Source organism: Mytilus californianus, unplaced genomic scaffold, assembly GCF_021869535.1.
Source record: "Mytilus californianus isolate M0D057914Y unplaced genomic scaffold, xbMytCali1.0.p SCAF_2, whole genome shotgun sequence".
Classification (NCBI taxonomy): domain Eukaryota; kingdom Metazoa; phylum Mollusca; class Bivalvia; order Mytilida; family Mytilidae; genus Mytilus; species Mytilus californianus.
Genome location: NW_026262668.1, coordinates 32,903,827 through 32,926,882, shown reverse-complemented (window position 1 = coordinate 32,926,882; position 23,056 = coordinate 32,903,827). Strand labels below are relative to the sequence as shown.

Genomic DNA, 23,056 nt, shown 5'->3' with positions numbered 1-23,056 from the left:
CAAAGATTAATTTGACGTTCTATTTTTTTTTTTTTTCTTCCGCCTAATATTTTTCTTGCGGTGTATTTTTGTTTCAAAAGATGTCGCTTAGTTTTTTGGTATATGATATCATACAGTCTATACGCTTTTGAAACTGACCCTGTTTAACCGAACACTTTTCTTTGTAAGAGTTGTCTCCCCAAACACTGTTTTTCTTGTTATAGTCCGTTTGACTTCTATAAATCTTCAGAAAATAATTCTTAAAAATTCATTTTTGCAAATAAACATTTTTTTTCTTGATGTATGTTAATGAATGATATATACGAACTCTGACTATGAATATCATAATTTTGGGCGAATAATCAAAAAAGTTACCCATTAGGTCTCTATGTTACTTCTTTTTTTTTCTATATAAAATACTTGATGGAGTAAGTATGAATAGTGTAACAGCCTTCCATTCAAAACAAAAACATTAGACATGTGTTTTCAACCTGTTCCATTGTACCATGTGACTTAACTCATTTAAATATCAAAAGACATTATACATGTCATGAAAAATGATCATCATCTAAGTTTTTTTATAACTGGTTTTATATGATTTTATAAATGAACTTGCATGTATCTACAAAGATGTTATTTGTGGGAAAAAATATTATAATCAGATGTTTTATTTTGTTTTTATTCCTTACCAAATCTTAAGTTTTGTTACCTTAATTTGATTATATATTTATATATATCTTATAAAAGAATACAAGCAAGCTTTTCATGCTTAAAGCATGATGACAGTATTAACAAAATGGAGAGCCTCTAAAAAGTTTCACCAATAAGTATTTACAGAATACATTTAATATTTACTTTTTTCTTGAAAAAACACAGCTTATGACTTTCAAAATACGAAAATAAAATTAGATAAAATATAACCATAAAGACCTTTACTGATGAAAAGGGGAACTTTTAATAAAATTTCTAAACTGAATTTTGCATAAAACTACTTAGTAGTTTTTAAAAATGTTATACTAGTAATGTCCAGTGGAAAATATTACTAAAGTTACTCATAGAAATTGAACAATGAAAAATACAAAATCATGTATACAATAAGTTCAGTAATCACATGACATAAAACTTAAATGAAGTCCAAGTTTGTTTGCTGGTCAGCATTATTTAAATGAGAAAAGTCACATGGTATAATGAAACAGGTTTAAAGCACATGTCTTATGTTTTTGTTTTGAATGGAAAGCTGTAACACTATTCATACTTACTTCATCAAGTATTTTATATATAAAAAAAAAGAAGTAACATAGAGATCTAATGGGTAACTTTTTTGATTATTGGCCTAAAATTATGATATTCATTGTCAGAGTTCGTATATATCATACATTAACATACATCAAGAAAAAAAATGTTAATTTGTAAAAATGAATTTTTAAGAATTATTTTCTGAAGATTTATAGAAGTCAAACGGACTATATGAGTTCTCCTCCGCAACCGTTAAAGAAAGGGACAAATTTATTTTTCCAAATTGCTCGTTATATCCTCAGGATGTTAGGTTTTATTTAGACCGAAGCTTTACGAAGACTCCACATGAGAGTTATTTCCCCTTTTGTATTTGATATATGTGAAATGTATTTGTAACTGGAAAACCATAAGTGATAGAGGCCTAGGGTCTTTTGATTTGAGGTCCTTGGTCCATAAAAATGAAAATGAGGTCAAGGTCAAAGGTCAAGGTCATGTTAAAAATTTTGAATTTGGCTTGTTATCACTAATTTTCAGAAATCTTATAAGATATCGACAAATTTTTTTACAGAATTGTTAGTTGCGACATGTCGTAACACGTAAATTTGAGTTGAAAGGGAACGGAGACATTTAATGGGAGTTTTCGCCCCTTTTATATCTAATATTAGCTGTATGGTAATATAACTCATTAACAATATATAGTAGAGACCTAGAGTGTTTTGATTTGAGGCCTTTGTTTCATGACCTTGAAATTTGGGTCAAGGTCAAAGTTTGATTTGACATTCTAGATTTTGACCTTTGCTTTAACTTTTCATGTATGCCTGATAAAGCTATGGTACTTTGTGCATTAAGTTGCAAGCCATATGACCTTGAAAAAATCAACCGGAAATGACCTTTTGTAAACCGGAAGTAACAAATTATCTCCCTTATTTCAAACAAAAATGTATAGAAACCATATATTTTTAAATTCAGCATATAATAAGCTATCATTTGGCGCTGAAAATTACATTTCTAACCGAGTTTTAATATTTTTTCACATCAAAATATATCGTTTCGGGTGGAAAGACCTTCAATTGTTCTCTAATTGTCATTTTGTTTATTTTCTTTTGTTTCCTATTCTGACATTGGACTCGGACTTCTCTTAAACTGAGTTTTACTGTGCGTACTGTGGTATATTTGTTTTTTCTACATTGGCTAGAGGTATAGGGGGAGGGTTGAGATCTCAAAAAACATGTTTAACCCCGCCGCATTTTTGCGCCTGTCCCAAGTCAGGAGCCTCTGGCCTTTGTTAGTCTTGTATCATTTTTTATTTTAGTTTCTTGTGTATAATTTGGAGTTTAGTATGGCGTCCATTATCACTGAAGTAGTATACATATTTGTTTAGGGGTCAGCTGAAGGACGCCTCCGTGTGCGGGAGTTTCTCGCTGCATTGAAGACCCATTGGTGGACTTCGGCTGTTGTCTGCTCTATGGTCGGGTTGTTGTCTCTTTGACACATTCCCCATTTCCATTCTCAATTTTATGCAAGCCATTGATTGATACATTTTTAGCATGATCTTACAGGGAGCAAAATATTACAGCCACACACATGGTACACTTATCGTCGCTTCAGTTTTTTTTAAATTGCTGTATTTGTCATATTAGAATCGAAATAATTCATGCAAGCCATAGTTTTGTTGATATCATTTTCATATGACCTTTACCCATTATACTTGTTAATTTTATCCTTTGTTTTATACTTTGTAGAATTGATCGGTTCTGTTTCAAAAGAAGGAAAAGTAATAAAATATTCACATATCAAATATTTCTGTTTTAGGACATCAGAAGTTATTTGAGGCCTTTAGCTGCATGTCCAAATATAGGCGAACATGAAAATAAACAAGCAGAGAAAAATGATTTGGAACCTGAAGAAGACCAGAAAATTGAACTAGTAGAAAATCCATTTGAAGAATTAGCAATGAATGCAGAAATATTAAATGAAGGAATAGAAGTTCAATCACATGAGAAAACTGTTGATTTTATACAATCAGAATTAGATCCTATTGCAAATAATGAGTTTGAAGTACAGCATATTGCTGATGGAATTTTAGGAATTGTTCTGAAAGAGTAAGTCTATTTTAAGGATGTTTACTACACGCTTTCCATTTTATTTTATTATTGGTTCCCGTCAGAGAAATACTTTTAACAATTTTTGAAGAGCTACTACTATAACCCCAAATACATATTTTTATGCTCCTGCCGCTGTGGAGGGAGCATTAAGTGTTATCCTTGTCCGTCGGTACGTCCGTCGGTACGTCCGTCCATATGTCCATCCTTACATCTGTATGTAAGTCCCAAAATTAGTTTCCGTTCTTTAGATTGCCACTACCAAATGTTATGAAACTTATACACATTGCTTATTACCATAAAACACAGATCAAGTGTTATGTCAATAAATACGTTACCATTTTAAATTCTTGGTACATCCATCTGCGCAAGTCTGACAGGTGGAAAACCCCAAAGAAAATTATCATCCAATGAGAATAAATCATGACCTGTGCCCATATAACCATGCCTTTATATCATACATTTAATTTCCGACTGCGCAACAAGACACACGTGTATTTCGATTTTTGCTTTCACCATATTTACGGAGAAGTCTTTTTGGTTTTTTTTGGTAGTGTGAATATTGTAGGTATCCCCATTCCATTGTTTTTTGCTTATTATTTCAAATTATTGTTATAATATTGTGTTTTATAAGTATTTAACTTTGTAATTATTTAAATTATTTAATTATGGAGTTTAATGCTTCCAGTCCATTCCAGGCCATTACAGGCAATGATGTATTTTTAGATGGGTCATTACCCTATCCTGTGACTGCAACAACGGTAAGTCTGGGAACCCCTCCTAATATTAGTAGTTAATTAACCGATGTTTTTTCTTCGGTGACTACTAATACCGGTCAGCAGACCCTCAATACAGGTTCTGTCGTTTATGATGGAGGTGTCCCTGCCATTACCACTGTTACGCACAGTTTCTAGGCCAGTTGACACCACTGGGTCTATTTCATCCAACCCTGGTATTTCTATGGGTCTAAACTTACCAGGGTCTAGACCCCCAGCTTCATACTGTGGTTTCACTTTACCTGCTTTGGCTAGTAACGCCATGTCTTGGTCTAGACCTCCTTGGCCTCAGGTTTATCCTTATTCAGGTTTTCCTTGTCAGGGGTTTCCTGGTCAAGGTTTTCCTAGTCAGGGTTTTCCTAGTCAGAGTTTCCCTGGTCAGTCTTTCCCAGGTTTCTGGCCTTATTGTGGACCAGTTACTACTCCAGTTGTTTTCCTCAGGTTGCTACATCTAATCTGTCAGTTCCTGCTCCTACTTTAGCAGTGTCATCTAGTAGTTGCAGTAGTGTATCTGTACCTGCTGCTCTGCCTACCTCTTCTGTAAGGCACCAGGTTAATCAGGTTACTGACTCTGGTCCCTCTTAGAGGGGTTCAAGAGTATTCTGGAAGACTTTCGTCAAGTCTAATTCTTCTGAATTGACGTCTTTCTCCAACTGCCTGGGTACGCTAGAGAACAATGCCAATAAGTCGAACTCTCCAGTGATTTCACTTCCTCCAGATCATAATATTGAAAGTGATCAGGAGGACAGTGATGAGGAAGAATGTTTTTTCAGTGGCCCCAGGCAGTCAGGAAGAAGGTTTTACTTTGATGAAGAAGGTGATAATCCAGTTCAGGACTCTCAGAATTCTTCTACCAATTTCAGTAAGGAGCCTGAGGCTGAGGATACACCTTCTACTTGAAGGATCTCAGAGATTCGGTTTATACCATTATGAGAGACGTCAACAAGGTACCATTTCAGTCTCCTCCCAGACCCAAGAGACTTACCTCTACTTTCGAGGCTTCTTGTGGTCTGTCTATAGACAACACAAAGTCACATACTAGTTTTCCACAATCCAACCATATTTCGACTTCTCTTCAGATCATCAATGATGGGATTGTGGTTAATGAGTCCCAATTTTCACAAGTGAGTGGTTCTGGTCTTGCCTCATTTACTGAGCAGTTCCGTTCTAAAGATTATGATATCTTTGATTCTACTTTGGGTAAATTGGTACCTAAATGTGACAAGGCTTTATCATCTTCAATTCTTTCTAAACCTGCTGATGGACTGTGTCTCTCTCAGTCTGTTTGTTCCAAAACAGAGAATCTTCTTTGGAATGCCTCTCATGTTTTAGGCACTGCTGAACATTTTTGATTCAGCCATGCTGGATCTATGCGATCACTCTGGTTTTGGAGATGGTGCAGAATACTAAGTTGAAGACATATCAACTAATTATGTGTTTTTATGACTTGCAGAAACTTTCTACACCATTTTAATCATTAACTGCCAACTTTTGACATGTTATTTGCCCTTAAATTAAGGAAAGATTGGTCGAATAACCCTTTTATTTTAGATATACACTTGCATATAGTTCCTTTGTAAATCAAAATTTATAATGATTTACTATTTATGAATTAATTTGAAAAGTATTTGTACATCAATTGAATCAGTTGATAACAATTTTGAAAGTATTAGATTAGTATCTTATGCTTGTGTAAGTGATTGTTCAATGAAATTTGGGTCAACATGTGTATTAATATATCTAAGTTGATTCCCACACTTTTTTGAAATGGTATTACTCTAATTCTTTCCATAGGCAAGTAAGAGTCATTATGATTATCAACTGTCATGATTTTCAAATAATTACACTCAAAGGTGTAAGTATTAATTGGAAACAACCCCAGTCTTAATTCACCACATTTAATATCTCCTGACCTGTTACATAATTAAATAGACACAATTTATAACACACCTAACTGAATACACACATTCTTGACCTCAATAGTATACCTACAAATGTATTATTTATTTTGATCTACACAACATTAAAATATTCTGTTAATTGTGCTAGCTAGCTGAATGATTAATCAGATGTGGGTTATTTTCAATGAAAAGATAAAAAATGAAAAAAATATGTATACAAAATGCAAGCAAATTTTATTTCCTTGTAAAAACAGTGTCATTATCATCTGTCACATAAGTCAATAATCAAGTTCTAATTAATTAGTTACAATTATCAGAAATTTGGTTGAAACAATAAACAAAATTGCATAACTCTTACCTGAGCATTTTCTGCCATAAAATTTATTTGTTTGTTCTACATTTATATCCCATTATATTGCTATTTAACAGTAATTGGAAATATCTCAGCATTAGGTATTTGTTCATTTAATTTGAATACAGGAAACGTATTTTTTCTTAATGAAGAATGAACACCAATTTCATACATGTGATGGACTGTGAAACTCAGATCAGGAGATTGGGAAATTTTGGTCAGGAGATTAGGATTCAGATCAGGAGGTTTTTAATCGACATAAATTTTGTCGTAAATGTAACCATGTGCTGTAGAAATTGTCTTTTAAAGTGTGTTTTCTTCAACTTTCGATCCGAATGTATTATGTTTAAAGTATCGTTGTACTTATAAATTTTCTCTATCATTATTCAACATGTTCAATCTAACATTGTTATTTATAGTATGTTCTTTAAATTTTAAATTTCATGTCTTTTTTCTCATTATTCTTTAGAACAATCATTGTGATCAAAAACGTTTGTGAAACTATATGCAATTTGATATTTTTTTATTGCATGTTAAGAGACACATCCAGTCTTGAAACAATGGTCATAGTTATTATATAAATTTCAATTTAAGCCTTGAAAGGAAGTATAGAACCCTCAAATAATTTTCAAATTATTATTTTTAGCTCACCTGGCCCAAAGGGCCAAGTGAGCTTTTCTCATCACTTGGCGTCCGTCGTCCGTCGTCCGTAAACTTTTACAAAAATCTTCTCCTCTGAAACTACTGGGCCAAATTTAACCAAACTTGGCCAATATCATCATTAGGGTATCTAGTTTAAAAAATGTGTCCGGTGACCCGGCCAACTAACCAAGATGGCCGCCATGGCTAAAAATAGAACATAGGGATAAAATGTAGATTTTGGCTTATATCTCTGAAACCAAAGCATTCAGAGCAAATCTGACCAAGGGTAAAAATGTTAATAAGCTCAAGATCTATCTGCCCTGAAATTTTCAGATGAATCGGACAAACCCGTTGTTAGGTTGCTGCCCCTGAATTAGTAATTTTAAGGAAATTTTGCCTTATTTGGTTATTATCTTGAATATTATTATAGATAGAGATAAACTGTAAACAGCAATAATGTTCAGCAAAGTAAGTTCTACAAATAAGTCAACATGACCAAAATGGTCAGTTGACCCCTTAAGGAGTTATTGCTCTTTTATAGTCAATTTTTAACAATTTTTCGTAAATTTTTGTTATCTTTTACAAAAATCTTCTCCTCTGAAACTACTAAGATGAATTTAACTAAAGTTGTAAACAATCATCATTAGGGTATGTAGTTTAAAAATTGTGTTTGATGACCCCGCCCTCAAACCAAGATGGCCGACATGGCTAATAATAGTACATAGGGTAAAATGCAGTTTTTGGCTCATATATCTAAACCCAAAGCATTTCTAGCAAATCTTTCAAAAACAAAATTGTTCATTAGGTCAAGATCTATCTGCCCTTAAATTTTCAGACCATTCAGGTAACCCGTTGCTGCCCCTGAATTGGTAATTTTTAGAAATTTTTTCAGCTTTTGGTTATTATCTTGAATATTATTATAGATAGAGATAAACTGTAAAGAGCAATAATGTACAGCAAAGTAAGACCTACAAATAAGTCACATGACCAAAATGGTCAATTGACCCCTTAAGGAGTTATTGCCCTTTATAATAAATTTTTAACAATTTTCATAAATTTTGTAAATTTTTACAAAATAATTTCCACGGAAACTACAGGGCCAAGTTCATTATAGATAGAGATAATTGTAAGCATCAAGAATGTTCAGTAAAGTAAGATCTACAAACACATCACCATCACCAAAACACAATTTTGTCATGAATCCACCTGTGTCCTTTGTTTAATATGCACATAGACCAAGGTGAGCGACACAGGCTCTTTAGAGCCTCTAGTTTTATTTGTCCTAAGACATTTAAAATCATTTAATTACCATCCTTGTATGATTATTTGTTTAATTTATATTTTATTTATATTCTTTTGAAAATTTACATTATTTAAAGGAAAGTAATTTAAAACAGGATAAATCAAGGGAAGTAACCCGAAATTTTTACATGCACAAAGTTTTTATTACACAATGGCAGTTCACCTTAGGTAAAAATCGTTGATTACTAGTATGTTTGACACCCAAGCTGACAAGTGAAGCCATATAAATATGTATGTTAATTGATTTACAGGTAAAATATAACTTCAGGTAATCATAGGCGGATCCAGGGGGGGCCCCCTTTCTTGGGAAAAATTTGGTTGATTATATAGGGAATCACTGAAGCATGACTGGAGCGGGCCCCCCCTTAGGTCAGTCAGCGGGCCCCCCTTATGAAAGGTTCTGGATCCGCCACTGGGTAATGTCAGTTACACCAGATATGTTGGGCTGAAATTTTTCATTCATGAAATATTTCATACACGGGATTTTTTTCTTTTCAACGGGAGATCAGGAGCTTTTCTCATCTCTTGGCGTCCGTCGTCCGTTGTCATCGTCGTCGTTAGCTTTTTACAAAAATCTTCTCCTCTGAAACCACTGGGCCAAATTCAACCAAACTTGGCCACGATCATCATTAGGTTATCTAGTTTAAAAAATGTGTCAGATGACCCCGCCTTCCAACCATCATGGCCGACTTGGTTAAAAATAGAACATAGGGGTAAAATGCAGTTTTTGGTTTATATCTCTGAAACTAAAGCATTTAGAGCAAATCTGACAGGTGGCAAAAATGTTCATCAGATTTAGATTTATCTGCCCTGAAATTTTCAGACAAATCAGACAACCCGTTGTTGGGTTGCTGCCCCTGAGTTAGTAATTTTACAAAAATTTTGCAGTTTTTTGTTATTATCTTAGATATCATTATAATATCTAATATCTAATATTATTAATTATGATTTTAACCTTATTTTACATGATTTCCAAAGCATCCGTAAATACAGGTGAGCGACACAGGCTCTTGAGAGCCTCTAGTTTTGTATTTTAGCCAAAATGTTGCTGAAATGGGCCATTTTTGCTAAAAAAAAACAACAGAATAATTTCCCTTATGACATCACCATAAGCACACCACAGACAATTGTGTTATTAAAACTAGAAATGATTAAATTTATATAGAACTTAATATGTGCGACACTCAATTTTGTTTTACTTTAGAATTGACACTGGAACAATAATAAGTGTTTACCCAGGCAAAGCTACAGCCATGATAATGGATGAAGACTTGAAAGAAAGTGAAATGGCACAAAATATTTTACGTCTGAGCTCTAATATGGAAGGTTATAAGTATAAGTTCTACCCTGGAGATTGTATGAAAGTTAGAATTACTGACCCTTTTGTAAGTATATTTTGATTTTAAAAAATAAATAATATGAAAACCTGTTTTGGATTTATGAAAATTTTATGATTGATTCATTTGATAATTGCTCCATTGGCAAATATTCAAAAGATAGTCAACTAAAGATTTAAAAATGATTTGAATTACTATCAACCATCTTTTGGTTTCTTGATGTGCTTAGGTTCATAGAAATGTACTTCTTTTTTTTATGTTAGTTTTTGCATGTAGTTTCTATGTAATTTTATCAAATTATTACTGATCAGAACAAGCACAAAATTGTTTATACTAAAACTGTAAATTTTCATGACAGAATTTAAATTTTGGGATCATTACTACTAAATTATATCAATATTACTGATTTTAGTACATTTGTCAATTTTAGCTTTTGTTTTTTTTTAGTATGCTAAATAAAAATTTTGTTAACAATATCCCTACCAGTTGGATATCCTACCAAAAAACTTATAACATCATTTTAATATAATGAATAAACAATGAAAACTCTTTCTCTGAAATTGTGAATTTTCTCATGTGTGAAAAAAGTAAAATCACAAAAATACTGAATTCCGAGGAAAATTCAAAAAGGAAAGTCCCCAATAAAATGGCAAAATCAAAAAAACAAACACATCAAACGAATGGATAACAACTGTCATATTCCTGACTTGGTACAGGCATTTTCTTATGTAGAAAATGGTGGATTGAACCTGGTTTTATAGCTAGCTAAACCTCTCACTTGTATGACAGTCGCATCAAATTCCATTATATTGACAACGATGCGTGAACAAAACAAACAGACCCAATAGGTAAAAATGTCAAAAATAGGGGTACAGCAGTCAACATTGTGTTATCATCTTAATCACTATAAAAACAAACAAATGTAACGAAGAAGCACAAAAAGGCATACATCAAATTTAAAATCCTCATTTTGCTTATATTATACGATTTTATTTATCTATGTAAAATCCACCCATATAGGATGGAAGGTTTTAAGTACTGGCATAAAATCGCCCGTTTGAAATTCGCACAGGTAGCAGGTAGACATAAAATAATTTTGTCGTTCAAAGTATAATGGGATACATAAATATAGAGTCGCGTAAAATGGATATAACAAAAAACAGACTTAACAGTTAAAGTAATATTAATAAATAAAATAAAATAATAGTGTGGTACAAAGTATGACGATATACACAAGTACAGAGTCACGTCAAATGTATATCACAAAAAACACTCAACAGTAAAAGTAATATTAATAAATAAAATAATTTTGTCGTTCAAAGTATGACGGGATACATAAGCACAGAGTCACGTCAAATGGATATCTCAAAAAAACAGACTTAACAGTAAAAGTAATATTAATAAAGATAAAAAAAAGAATACTATAACACGTTATTAAGATGATAAACAACGTCAGTACGCAAAATCTATACTTCAAGACCATCGTGTATTATTTGTGAAGTTAATACGGAATATTTATCAACAAGTTCTTGGTACCTTCCGGTTTTGTAAACCATTTAGTTTGCGCTGAGTTTGTTTTTATTGCATGTCACATAAAAACAAATAAGAGGAAGTTCAGGTGTTAAAATTAATAAAAAAAAAATGTTTTAGTGAACCAGGTTTTTCATGAAAAGTACAAATTGTATACCAAGAATACATTTATGAGTTATTCATTTTTATTACTGCTTGTTAAACATGTAAAATTTCCATATTTCAGAGGGCATTGCAAAGAGATAAGTCCACTACAGAATTTATATCCCAGGAATCGAAAGTAGTCTATCACACTGCAATGTGCACAAAAGCAATGATTAGTCATGAAACTGGAATTCTCTGGTAAGACCATTTTTGTCCAGCCTGCAACATTTTGTTGTGGAAGTGAGACATAGCAATCCTTCATTCTGTCTTAGGGTCTTCAACATTTACAGGAATAGGGTCAAGATTTTTCAGACATTAATAACTTTGTCAAACATTTATGGAATTTTATGAACTGGACAGAAGCTTTTATGACTAGACTGTAAAACTGTGCAAAATTTCGAAAATATTTTTTTTGTATTTTTCTGTATTTTTCGGATAAAAGGACTTAGTTGGTTGGTGTGTACAGTATTTGGTTCAAGTTTTGCTTATAGGTTGTGGTCACTTAGTACACATATTCATCAAGGTTTTAAAAATTTATGCCAAATTAGGGTTCATACTTGGTAGGATTGTTTGCCATCATGTCTTGTTGACCATACTTTACTGTCGTTTTGGTTTTTGTCTCGCCTTGACGAAGTCAAAAAGCGAGACATAGGTATGCTATTTCAGGCGGCAGCGGTGGCGTCAACAATGTAGTAGTTTGTGATTAGGTCAAGTTCATGGTGAACCACTAGTGGTAGGTCAATGAAATTTGGTATGCAGTTGTATTAGCATTGGCACATTTCATTACCATGGAGATTATTTGACCCCGCCCCCTCAGTCATGGTCTATTGACTTTGAAATTTTTGCTTAGTTTTCATGTGTTAGTTTGTGATTAGGTCAGTTTATGGGGAACCACTAGTGGTAGGTCAATGATATTTGGTATGCAGTTGTATAAGCATTGGCATATCTCATATCCATGGAAATTATTTGGCCCCGCCCCCTCATTATGGTCTATTGACTTTGAAACTTTTGCTTAGTTTTCATGTATTAGTTTGTGATTAGGTCAGTTTAAGGGGAACCGTTAGTGGTAGGTCATCATTAAAAGGAGTATATCCTGTTTTACCCCTGTCTATCCCTTGAAAATTGAGCAGCATTTTCTCAGTAACTACAAATCAGAGATTCCTGAAATATAATATCAGGCTTTATGTGAGCATGCTATACTGTGTGATACATTTTTCGCATTCATCACTCTTCAATTTCTTGTTCACGATGTACTTATATATTCTTACCCATAATGGCCATGTATGAAATTTTTATTCCATTTTTATGCCTCACCTAGGGGCATTATGTTTTTGGTCAGGGCGTCGATTCGTTCGTCTGTCCGTCCATCTGTCCCCCTTCAGGTTAAAGTTTTTGGTCAAGGTAGTTTTTGATGAAGTTGAAGTCCAATCAACTTAAAACTTAGTACACATGTTCCCTACGATATGATCTTTCTAATTTTAATGCCAAATTAGAGTTTTGACCCCAATTTCACGGTCCACTGAACATAGAAACTAATAGTGCCCGCTTCAGGTTAAAGATAGATGCGATATAGCCAAATGAATACTTATATATTTTACGGATCTTCATGAAATTTTGTATGAGGGATCACAGGAGTATGCAAACCTTGGTGGACAAATGGTGTAAGTAGTTCATCTACAGGTATCACAAGCCTGTTTACACTGAGGCTTTATTTCAAATAATGCTGGTGGCAAGGTGCTTTGGACACAGGTGTTTATGACTAGGGTTGCCAGTTTTCCTTTTTAAGGTGTTGGTCATGTATTACAGCTTCCTTCAACAAAAAGTGTACTGAAAGTGGCCTTTAACGTGAACAATCAATTAATCAATTATTAGAGCATGTTTTCTGTGTTATATTTTTTGACATCTATTGCTCACCAACTTCCTATAAATTGAATATGTTTAGATTGTTATAATTAGTGAGCAACAGTTTACAGTTTAACTTGTTCATCCAGAAATGCAAAAAATAGACTTGAGAAAACTTTAAGCAAAGTTATGACCACATCTTCAAAGAAACTTATAATTTAAGTTATTATGTTGTTTTTCTCCTGAAAAATATTTTTCCTGTGTAACTTATTCTTAATAACAGCTTTATATTTTGTTCAGGTAAATTCCTTCATTTTTATTACACTATGCAGCACCTGTAACCATCACTAGTGGCTTTTTCACAAAAATCTTAAGATCAAAATTAATCATAAGATACACCAAAATGTTCATGATTACGAGAAATTTTTATGGCCCCGCTGCAACAGAGGGGGCATTAAGTCACAGGAAATAAAGTCACAATAATTAAAAAAAATAGTAAATATAGTATATTAAATTTTTCAAATAAATACGTTTAAATAGATTTTTATTAAGATGTAGGCAGAAACATATATATTTTTTGGTCTTTTGGAAATTGTTTTTGTGCTGTTATTAGACCCCTCTACCAAGAAATTTGTTTTGCATGCACATGTTTAAAAATTGCGGTTTTTATCCAACGCAATCATAGGTTTGAACATTGTTTTCAATTTAGACTTGTATATATATATGTCTCATATGTCTCTATTGTATGTAAAAAATTACAGGAAAATAGTTTGACCTGAATTTGTATGTAGTAGGCCCGAGAACACAGTTATTTCGTAGTGCATTTCTTTTAGACAATAAATTCAAATTAAAAAAATCGCACCTGCTCTATTTCAAAAATATTTCTACAGTGTAGTGTACTACTTTTGGGACAAATAATATCAAAATTATAGAAAAGTCTACCAGCTCTAACTCAGTATATGGACAATTCTATGTCAAGGGGGTCTATAATTCAGTTTGACAGCCTCAGACATACTAATTTTTGACCTTTTTTAACTGGACCAAATCACTACTTTACATAAAAATTCATGACGCACAAATTTTTTTAACATGTAATTTCATCTCCATACTTAATATTTCATGCATAAAATATAAAGAAATAAATTTGGAAAGTGTAAGAACAAAATTCGCAAGTTATACACTGTCCATGCTAGGGACTATATTTGTAGATAACGAAAGTTAAAGGACGATAACTGTGTTCTCGGACCAGTAAATTATATCAACTGAATAGTGTTATCGATTACTTCCACATCGTTTAATGTTAGAATACAGGGGTGTGGTACTTCAATGTTTGTGTTTATTGCAATTTGATAAATTTATAAGATTAAAACAAACTGTTGTCCATGAAAATGTCAAGTATTAAAAACAATTCAATATACAGCTGTTAACTACTTTATTGGCTTCAATTTTCTATTTTCCTGTCAATTGTCTACTGTCTGGACAGATCAACAATTAAAACCTTTAAAAATATAGTTTGGTTTTACAATATGTCATTAATTTACGATTGAATGATCTGTATAACTTTAAAATAAGAGTAAAGCAATGAAATACTATTGAACAATTGTACAAACATGGATATTATTTCCTATTAGATTTGTGACTTTTTTCTTACATTTAACAAATATATGAATTTTTTTCCTACCAAATTTTTGACTTTTTCCCCATATATCCTCAAGTTATGTCCTTTTGTAAATTGAAAAATTTCTGAATTTGCCATAGATTTACAAGTTGGGGGCGTCTGATTATTCATTTATTTCTCATGAGATTTTTTGTGAAAAACAGTTGCTAATCAAACATGAAAATAATGACTAACAGGTTTGAATTTTTGTTATCATATAACAGAATATATTTCTTTTTATGTTCTTTACAGCTACCATGCTCCATCGCCTCATGAGAGATCATCTCATAAAGCTTATTTCATTGGTTCCAGGCCTTTCTCTGAGAACTTCAAGTCTTTTAGTATGAGTAAGTTTTTACTCTTTTTTTTGAGATTTCTTTTCTTAATTAACTCTCAGTCATTTTTAAAATATTTATGAGGGGTCTCAATGGCTAAGTATTACTGTAGAAATAAGGAGATGTGGTATGATTGCCAATGAGACAACTATCCACCATAGTTCAAATGAAGCCTATGAATACTGAGGTTGTGACTTCAAACCCCACATGTGGCAGGTGTGTTTGACTCCAATCTTATTTGACATTATTGTCAGTTTTCCTGCTGAAGTTCGGTGGTTATCGCCATGAACACCAGCTTTCTCTATCAATTAAGACTGGCCACCAGGAAATGGCCATTGTATTGAAATTATGGTTGAACACCAAAAATCAATCAATCAAAAATTTATGATTGAAATGCATACCTTATTCAGTCATGTATATTACACATTTGTGTATAATACAAAGTCCCTTTTCATCCGCCCAAAATCTTTTGAAATTTGATAAATATTTATGAGCTATCTTCTTTCAAATTGATATCTTAATTATGCATTTTTTAACATTTTGACATATACAATGTAATTGATTTAACGTGGAATGATACTGCTTTCAACTCCGTAGACAATTTCTTTCGAAATTTTGTGTTTAATAGTGGAGTGAGTTTAACCATCAAATTTTATTGGCCCAGTTGGAAGAGGTCAAAAACTAACTTATAGTATGGTGATGTCCAGCCTGTTTCATGCCAGCGTTTAACTGATATATGCCCTTGTATTTAATCATATATGAGCTAATATAACCAAAAACTGAATTATCTTTTCTATTTCCAGTTAGAATCCAGAATGTTCAAGTTGTATGCAAAATATTGCAAAAAAATAGTGACTTCTGTCTGATACTGTTCCTTTATTATGACACCTGCCCTATAATGTCCTTGACTGTGACATCTGCTCCTATACTGTTCCTTTATTGTGACATCTGCCCCTATACTGTTCCTTTATTGTGACATCTGCCCTATAATTGTCCTTGACTGTGACATTTGCCCTATACTGTTCCTTGACTGTGACATGTGCTCTATTATTGTCCTTGACTGTGACATATCTGCCTATACTACTGTGAAAGTACTTTTATTCGTGGGGTACCAATGTTCATGGTTTTCGTGGATGGCTTTATCCACGAATTTAAGTGTCCAACGAAATATATAAAAAAAAACAACTGTTGTTCAAATCAAGACATGGAAAGATCCAATCTCCATGTAGGTTTGCGTACACTATGAACTATATATAGAACTTCAGACAGGATTTTATCCATTTGATCTTTAAAAATCATTAACTGTACATGCTGTATGACTTTTAACCTTTTAATTCTCATGAAAAGTCAGTTTTAGTCAGACTTCCAATGATGATATGCGATGATGAAGTGTTCATTTTATCTCCTCATAGTTCTCATACGAAAAAAAATCATATTGGACTAGCTTTCATAAGAACTGATTCTACAATACATAGTACGTTTGTAGCACTTTTTATGTTATCGTTTTCTTTAAGTGACATGTTTATGGCCCAATTAACACCCTTGATGTTTGTTAATCAGTTGATCATTTGATCTCGGGTTAATTAGTGTCATCACTTCTGATGACACATGTGCAACAATTAAATGTGTAAGCATAGATGACTTGGAAATGAAAATCAATTATTGAATTAAAAATTTGATGAATGTTGTCAGTAATGACAGACGAACAAGTAAGTGCAAACGAACACATTTTTTTGCAATATCCCACAAATCATTATAAAACAACACATGATTATTTTCTTAAATATTCGTTTCTGATTTTTTTTTCAGAAACTAAAATCCACGAATTTAAAAACCCACGAACATGTAACTTTGGCTCAAACCACGAAAATTGATACCCACAAATTAAAGTACTTTCACAGTATTCCTTTATGTGACATCTGCCCTATACTGTTCCTTGACTGTGACATCTGCCCTATACTGTTCCTTGACTGTGACATCTGCCCTATACTGTTCATTGACTGTGACATCTGCCCTATACTGTTCCTTGACTGTGACATCTGCCCTATAATGTTCCTTGACTGTGAATTATGTCCTATATGGCCCAAGAACATAGTTATTTCGTAGTGCATTTCTTTTAGACAATAAATATAAATTGAAAAAATTGCACCTGCTCTATCTCAAAAAGATTTTTACAGTGTAGTGTACTAACCTTAGGGACAAATTATATCAAATTTTTTAAAATGTCTATCAGCTCTAACTCAAAATATGGACAATTCTGTGTTAAGGGGGTCAGCTTCAGACATACTAATTTTTTACCTATTTCAACCGGACCAAATCACTACTTAACCTAAAATTCATCACCAAATTTTTCTTAACTTGTAATTTCATCCACCTACTTAATATTTCATGCATGAAATATAAAGAAATAAATTTGGAAATTGTATGACATAAATTTGCAAGTTATACACTGTCCACTTTAGGGACTACATTTGTAGACAACAAAAATCAAAGGCCAGTAACTGTGTCCTTGGACCATATTTTTCCTTGGCTGTGACATCTGCCCTATACTGATCCTTGACTATGACATATTCACTATACTGTTCCTTGACTATGACATCTGCCTTATAATGTTCCTTGACTGTGAATTCTGCCCTATACTGTTCCTTGACTGTGACATCTGCCGTATGCTGTTCCTTGACCTGAAATAATATTAAGAGATAGTTTTGTAATGGAATTGTTCAAGATCATTGTTGTCCTTTCAGAAATCCTTAAAACAGGTGAATTGAAATACATTGGAATAGGAGTAAGTGCTGACAGGTCATTTCAGCTGTCTGAAAGACCAGGGCGAGAATTAAGGCAGGCCAATTTTATAAAGTACTATATCAACAAAGGAGGGTAGGTATTCAGATTTTAATCTTTCCTATGTGAATTATGAATGTACTTTGCTCATGAAACTTGCCATTCAGATGCTACAATTTGAGTCTAACCAACCTGAAACAAAAAGTTGTTGGTGTGATGTCGATTTGAAAGATAATTCATTATCAATATAATATTGCATGTATTTGATTCTGATTTAAATTGAGGCAAACCTGCCAAAATTTAAAAATATCCATTTGGTATTTACTGTTGGGCAACATTTTTAACCGGATTGGTCTTGTAAATATTAATATTTTTCTATAATTTGACTGTGTGAAATGAAAAGCATGCAGTTTTTGCTGTGTTGCCGCATAGTCATACTCTGCTTTTAATATGATGAAACATTCACTATTTTCACTTTTACCATTCAGGAGTAATGGTAATATTGGAAAATGGCATTTCATGTTGTTTCCGTACAATTACTTACTTACGAACCACTCGACCAATGCTTTTAAAATTTTGATATGCTGTTACTGATAACAAAATGGTGGTCAAATTCAATATTGACAGTTTTCACTTGACAGATTGGAAATTAGGCATAGAATGTTGCAGGTCAAAAAAGTCTGAAAGGTCCTTTCAAAATACAGAAAACATGGTTTGCTGTGAAATTATTGCAAGTAAAATAAGTGACAGTTCCTTGTTCAAACATCAACATGATGGAATTACAGTCGACTCTCTTTATCTCGAAGTCAGCCGGACCAGAAAAATATTTCGAGATACCCGTAGTTCGACTCAAACATAAACCGGAAGTCTGACAGACCAAGGGACTCAACTCATGTTTAGCTTGGTAATGCTAAAATAAATCTGAATGTATATGGGTATGGGATAGAGATTCTGGTTTCAGATCAATGTAAACGTATGTTATGGTCCTATATTATTAAAGCAACATTTTTTTTTATTAATTTCATTGTAAGGTTACAATTTTCCAATGTTTTTTTATTCGAGAGAGTAATTTTCAATCGATCTTACTGTTATTTAAAGTTGACAAAATTGTTCATTCTCGTATATCAAAAGATTTTAGAAACTAAGATTTCTTTTCTTTTTCTTTTATTTCAATGTTTTTTGCAAGAGAAAATACAAAAAGATAAAAAACGCTGATGAGTAGTTTTTAGTTGATCACAGAAACTTTAATCCCTTCTTTATACACAACCAAGCTCATTAATGTATGATTACAGTTAATTGTTTGTAAAACATTTTAAATCATTTTTATAAACTATAACAATATATCACTAATTATTATTTATCATGGTGATCAAAGATAATCTTAGGTAAACACTCGTGGAGAGAGAATGTCATAAATCAATACAGTGGTCAGGGACCGGAAATGTAATTACACGTGTATTGTCATATCCCTGAGGTCATGTTTTGACATAAGTGTATTACTTTGAGATAAATAATGAATTTTGAATGCTTTTGTTAACCTTGGGATCGTAAATTTAGTTCGAGTCAACCGAAATTTCGACTCATCCAATTTCGACTCATCAGGAGTCGAAATACATACATTTGTATGGAACAAAGTTCGGGACCACGGGAAAACTTTGAATCATCCGAAATTTCGAGTCAACCGAGTTCGAGACAACGAGAGTTAACTGAATGTAATCAACTATTTTTTTTCAATGTTAATTACATCACGGAAAAGAATGTTTAAATGCATAATTTACATAGATTTTCTTGCAACTATTGTAGGATATATAATACAGGAAAAGCTATAGTACAGAAAGATGGAAGTAACATTGGTGATGTTATATCAATTAATTGTGATGTCACAACAAACAAGCTGAAGTTCCTCAGGAATGATGTTGTGGTATAGATTTATTATAGTTTCATGGATTCAAGTGTCCATTATCTTTGTATAGTTTATTTGCCAATCCCTGAACAGAAACTAAGATATTCACAAAATATTTTTCTGTTGTAGTTTTTTTGAAAGAATGATTAATGTTAATAATACCAGGTCACCATTGTCTTCATAACTATTTTATCTTTAAATGGTAAAAGTGGCCTAAACTGGATCTATATAAAGATAAGGAGATGTGGTATGTACAACTATCCACCAAAGTTCAAATGAAGTGGATGTAAGCAATAATAGGCAACTGTACAGCCTTCAACAATGAGAAAAAACCCATTACGTATAGTAGACTATGAAAGGCCCCGACATGAAAAATATGAAACAATTCAATTAAGAAAACTGCAAATAAGTCAACATAGCTGATTATTTATTAGACTCGTTGCCCTTAATGATGTTTTTTACCATTTTTTTCCTGTTTGCTTAATATCTTAAAAACTGTTATAGATAGATAGAAACTTTAGATAGCACAAATGATCAGCAAGACAAGCTCTACAAATAAGCCAGTCAATTTTTTTTTTTGAGTTATTGCCCTTAAATGATGATTTTTTTACATTTTTATGCATTTTTTGCCTATTATCTTGCAAAAAATATTATAGAAAATGGAAACTTTAAAAAGTGAAAATTATCAGCAGGATAAGATCTACAAATATGTCAACATAACTGAAATTGTCAGTTAACTGTTAATAGAGTTATTCCCCTTTAATGATGATTTTTACTAAAAAGTGGCAACTGTTGAAGGTGAAGGTGAGCGACAAAGGCTCTTTAGAGCCTCTAGTTTTCAGTAATTGCGACTTTCTGCAAATGAGCATTAAAATTATTTGCAGTTGTCATTCCCTTGTCCTTAGCTAATTTGTACTTTTCCTGAACAGTTGATTTGTTTTAAAAACAAGCAATTTTTTTAAAGTGTTTTTTATTTATAGTTTATTTATATGTTTTGGAGTTTAGTGTGATATCTATTTTCCATGAACTAGTACACAGTTTTGTTTAGGGGCCAGCTGAAGCCCACCTCCAGGTGCGGGATTTTCTTGTTGTGTTGAAGACCCATTGGTGGCCTTGGGCTGTTTTCTGCTCTTTGGTCGGTTGTTGTCTCTTTGACACATTCCCCATTTCCATTCTCAATTTTAACTTTGCTTGCTCCTGAATCCTAGATATTTATGTCAAGTGTCTTTCATTGCTATGTGAACATTTATCTAAATAGATATAACTAAAATCAATGTGCGATTCCTTTTGGTCTCAGTTCTTCATTGGTTAAAAATCAATTATGACATCAAATTTTTCTTGCCTACTGATTTTGCTGTGGTGACAAAAGGAAAAAAGGCAACTATGCCTGATAATGTCACATGGAAATAGCATGATCTTCTAAAGATTATCGAAAAAGAAAGATACAGTTTTCCTTCATATTATCTAAGAATCATTAGAGAAACAGATTCCACCACCATATCCTGTGATATTTCTCCACTCCTGACACGCAAATTTAAAATATTTGATATTTTGAAATTAAATTGTCTCAGGAGGAAAAATACCATTTACAGCTAGAACTGTTAGTTAGTTTTTGTATATAGAGTTCTGTAGTTTATTCAGTAAGTGGGCAAATAGGTTGATATAATTCTGGAATATATTTTAAAAAAAAACTTATCCACACACAATTATAACATCCTTAACAAAAAATTGTAGATTTTTATGCCACACCTAGGGGCATTATGTTTTTTCGGTCTGTGCGTCCGTTCGTTCATTCGTTCATCCGTCTGTCCCGCTTCAGGTTAAAGTTTTTGGTCAAGGTAGTTTTTGATGAAGTTGAAATCCAATCAACTTGAAACTTAGTACACATGTTTCCTATGAAACTTTCTAATTTTAATGCCAAATTAGAGTTTTTACCCCAATTTCACGGTCCACTGAACATAGAAAATGATAGTGCAAGTGGGGCATCTGTGTACTATGGACACATTCTTGTTAATATAATTTTTATTCTTATTTTGCAGTTTTATGAAGTTGCCTTTAAGATGCCTGAAGGAGGATATTATCCACAAATAAGTATGAACTCAGAAGGGGAATGTGTTCAGTTAATGGAAAAAAATCCTTGGATGACTGATTCAGAAAGGGTATGAATAAAAATTATATTTTGTTTCCCCAGCCATATTGTTACCCTTGCCTGTTATTTCCCTGCCATCCTTCTGTTACCAACTTTTGTTATGGCTGTAGATATTGATCTTATTTTTGGTACAATAATGACTTAGTATTAAAACATTTGACTTTTCTACACTTTACACAAGTATTCCCCATTCCAAACTAAAAGACAAATTGAAAGAGTTGGCATTACTTTGTTTCATTAAAATGAATGGCGAACGTAGATACAAGTATCTTGTCTTGGGGAGGGATAAATCCTACTTTGTAAAGAATCACTCTTATTCAAACAAAAAATTCTCTGAAACTGACATCAAGATGCTTGATTTCTTGATTGACAACATATTTGTTACGTTTGGAGGACGTGTTTTTCAACAGACTGTCGGAATTCCAATGGGAACCAATTGTGCCCCTCTTCTTGCCGACTTGTTTCTTTATTATTATGAGGCTGACTTCATACAGGAACTTCTTAGGAAGAAAGATAAGAAGTTAGCAATATCCTTTAACTCTACGTTCCGCTATATAGATGATGTTCTCTCACTAAATAATACAAAATTTGGTGACTATGTTGAACGAATCTATCCCATCGAACTAGAGATAAAGGATACTACAGATACAGTTAAGTCTGCCTCATATCTTGACTTACATCTAGAAATTGACAATGAGGGTCGTTTGAAAACAAAACTTTACGACAAAAGAGATGATTTCAGCTTCCCAATTGTGAACTTTCCATTTCTATGTAGCAACATTCCAGCAGCGCCTGCATACGGAGTATATATCTCCCAATTGATACGATATTCCCGGGCTTGTGTTTCCTATCATGATTTCCTTGATAGAGGATTGCTGCTCACAAGGAAGCTATTAAGCCAAGAGTTCCAGATGCTGAAGTTGAAATCATCCCTTCATAAATTTTACGGACGCCATCACGAGTTGGTTGACCGTTATGGAATAACCGTTTCACAGATGATATCGGATATGTTCCTTATGTCGTATCTACAATACCCTTCCCTTTTCACGAATGTGACTTACTGAATTAGACTATTTACCGGATTTGTA

At 32.8% G+C, this 23,056-nt stretch overlaps 1 protein-coding gene across 1 annotated transcript in view; it reads left to right on the top strand.

The window, feature by feature from the left end:
• Positions 1 to 23,056, top strand: part of LOC127729717 (uncharacterized) — a 177,847-nt gene that overhangs the window by 55,599 nt on the left and 99,192 nt on the right. Inside the window, exons 21-27 of the mRNA XM_052237577.1 lie at positions 3,028 to 3,317; positions 9,495 to 9,675; positions 11,384 to 11,499; positions 15,053 to 15,147; positions 17,880 to 18,012; positions 19,720 to 19,837; positions 21,859 to 21,978. Coding sequence (XP_052093537.1) covers positions 3,028 to 3,317; positions 9,495 to 9,675; positions 11,384 to 11,499; positions 15,053 to 15,147; positions 17,880 to 18,012; positions 19,720 to 19,837; positions 21,859 to 21,978 — 1,053 coding nt within the window. The remainder of the gene's footprint in view (positions 1 to 3,027; positions 3,318 to 9,494; positions 9,676 to 11,383; positions 11,500 to 15,052; positions 15,148 to 17,879; positions 18,013 to 19,719; positions 19,838 to 21,858; positions 21,979 to 23,056) is intronic.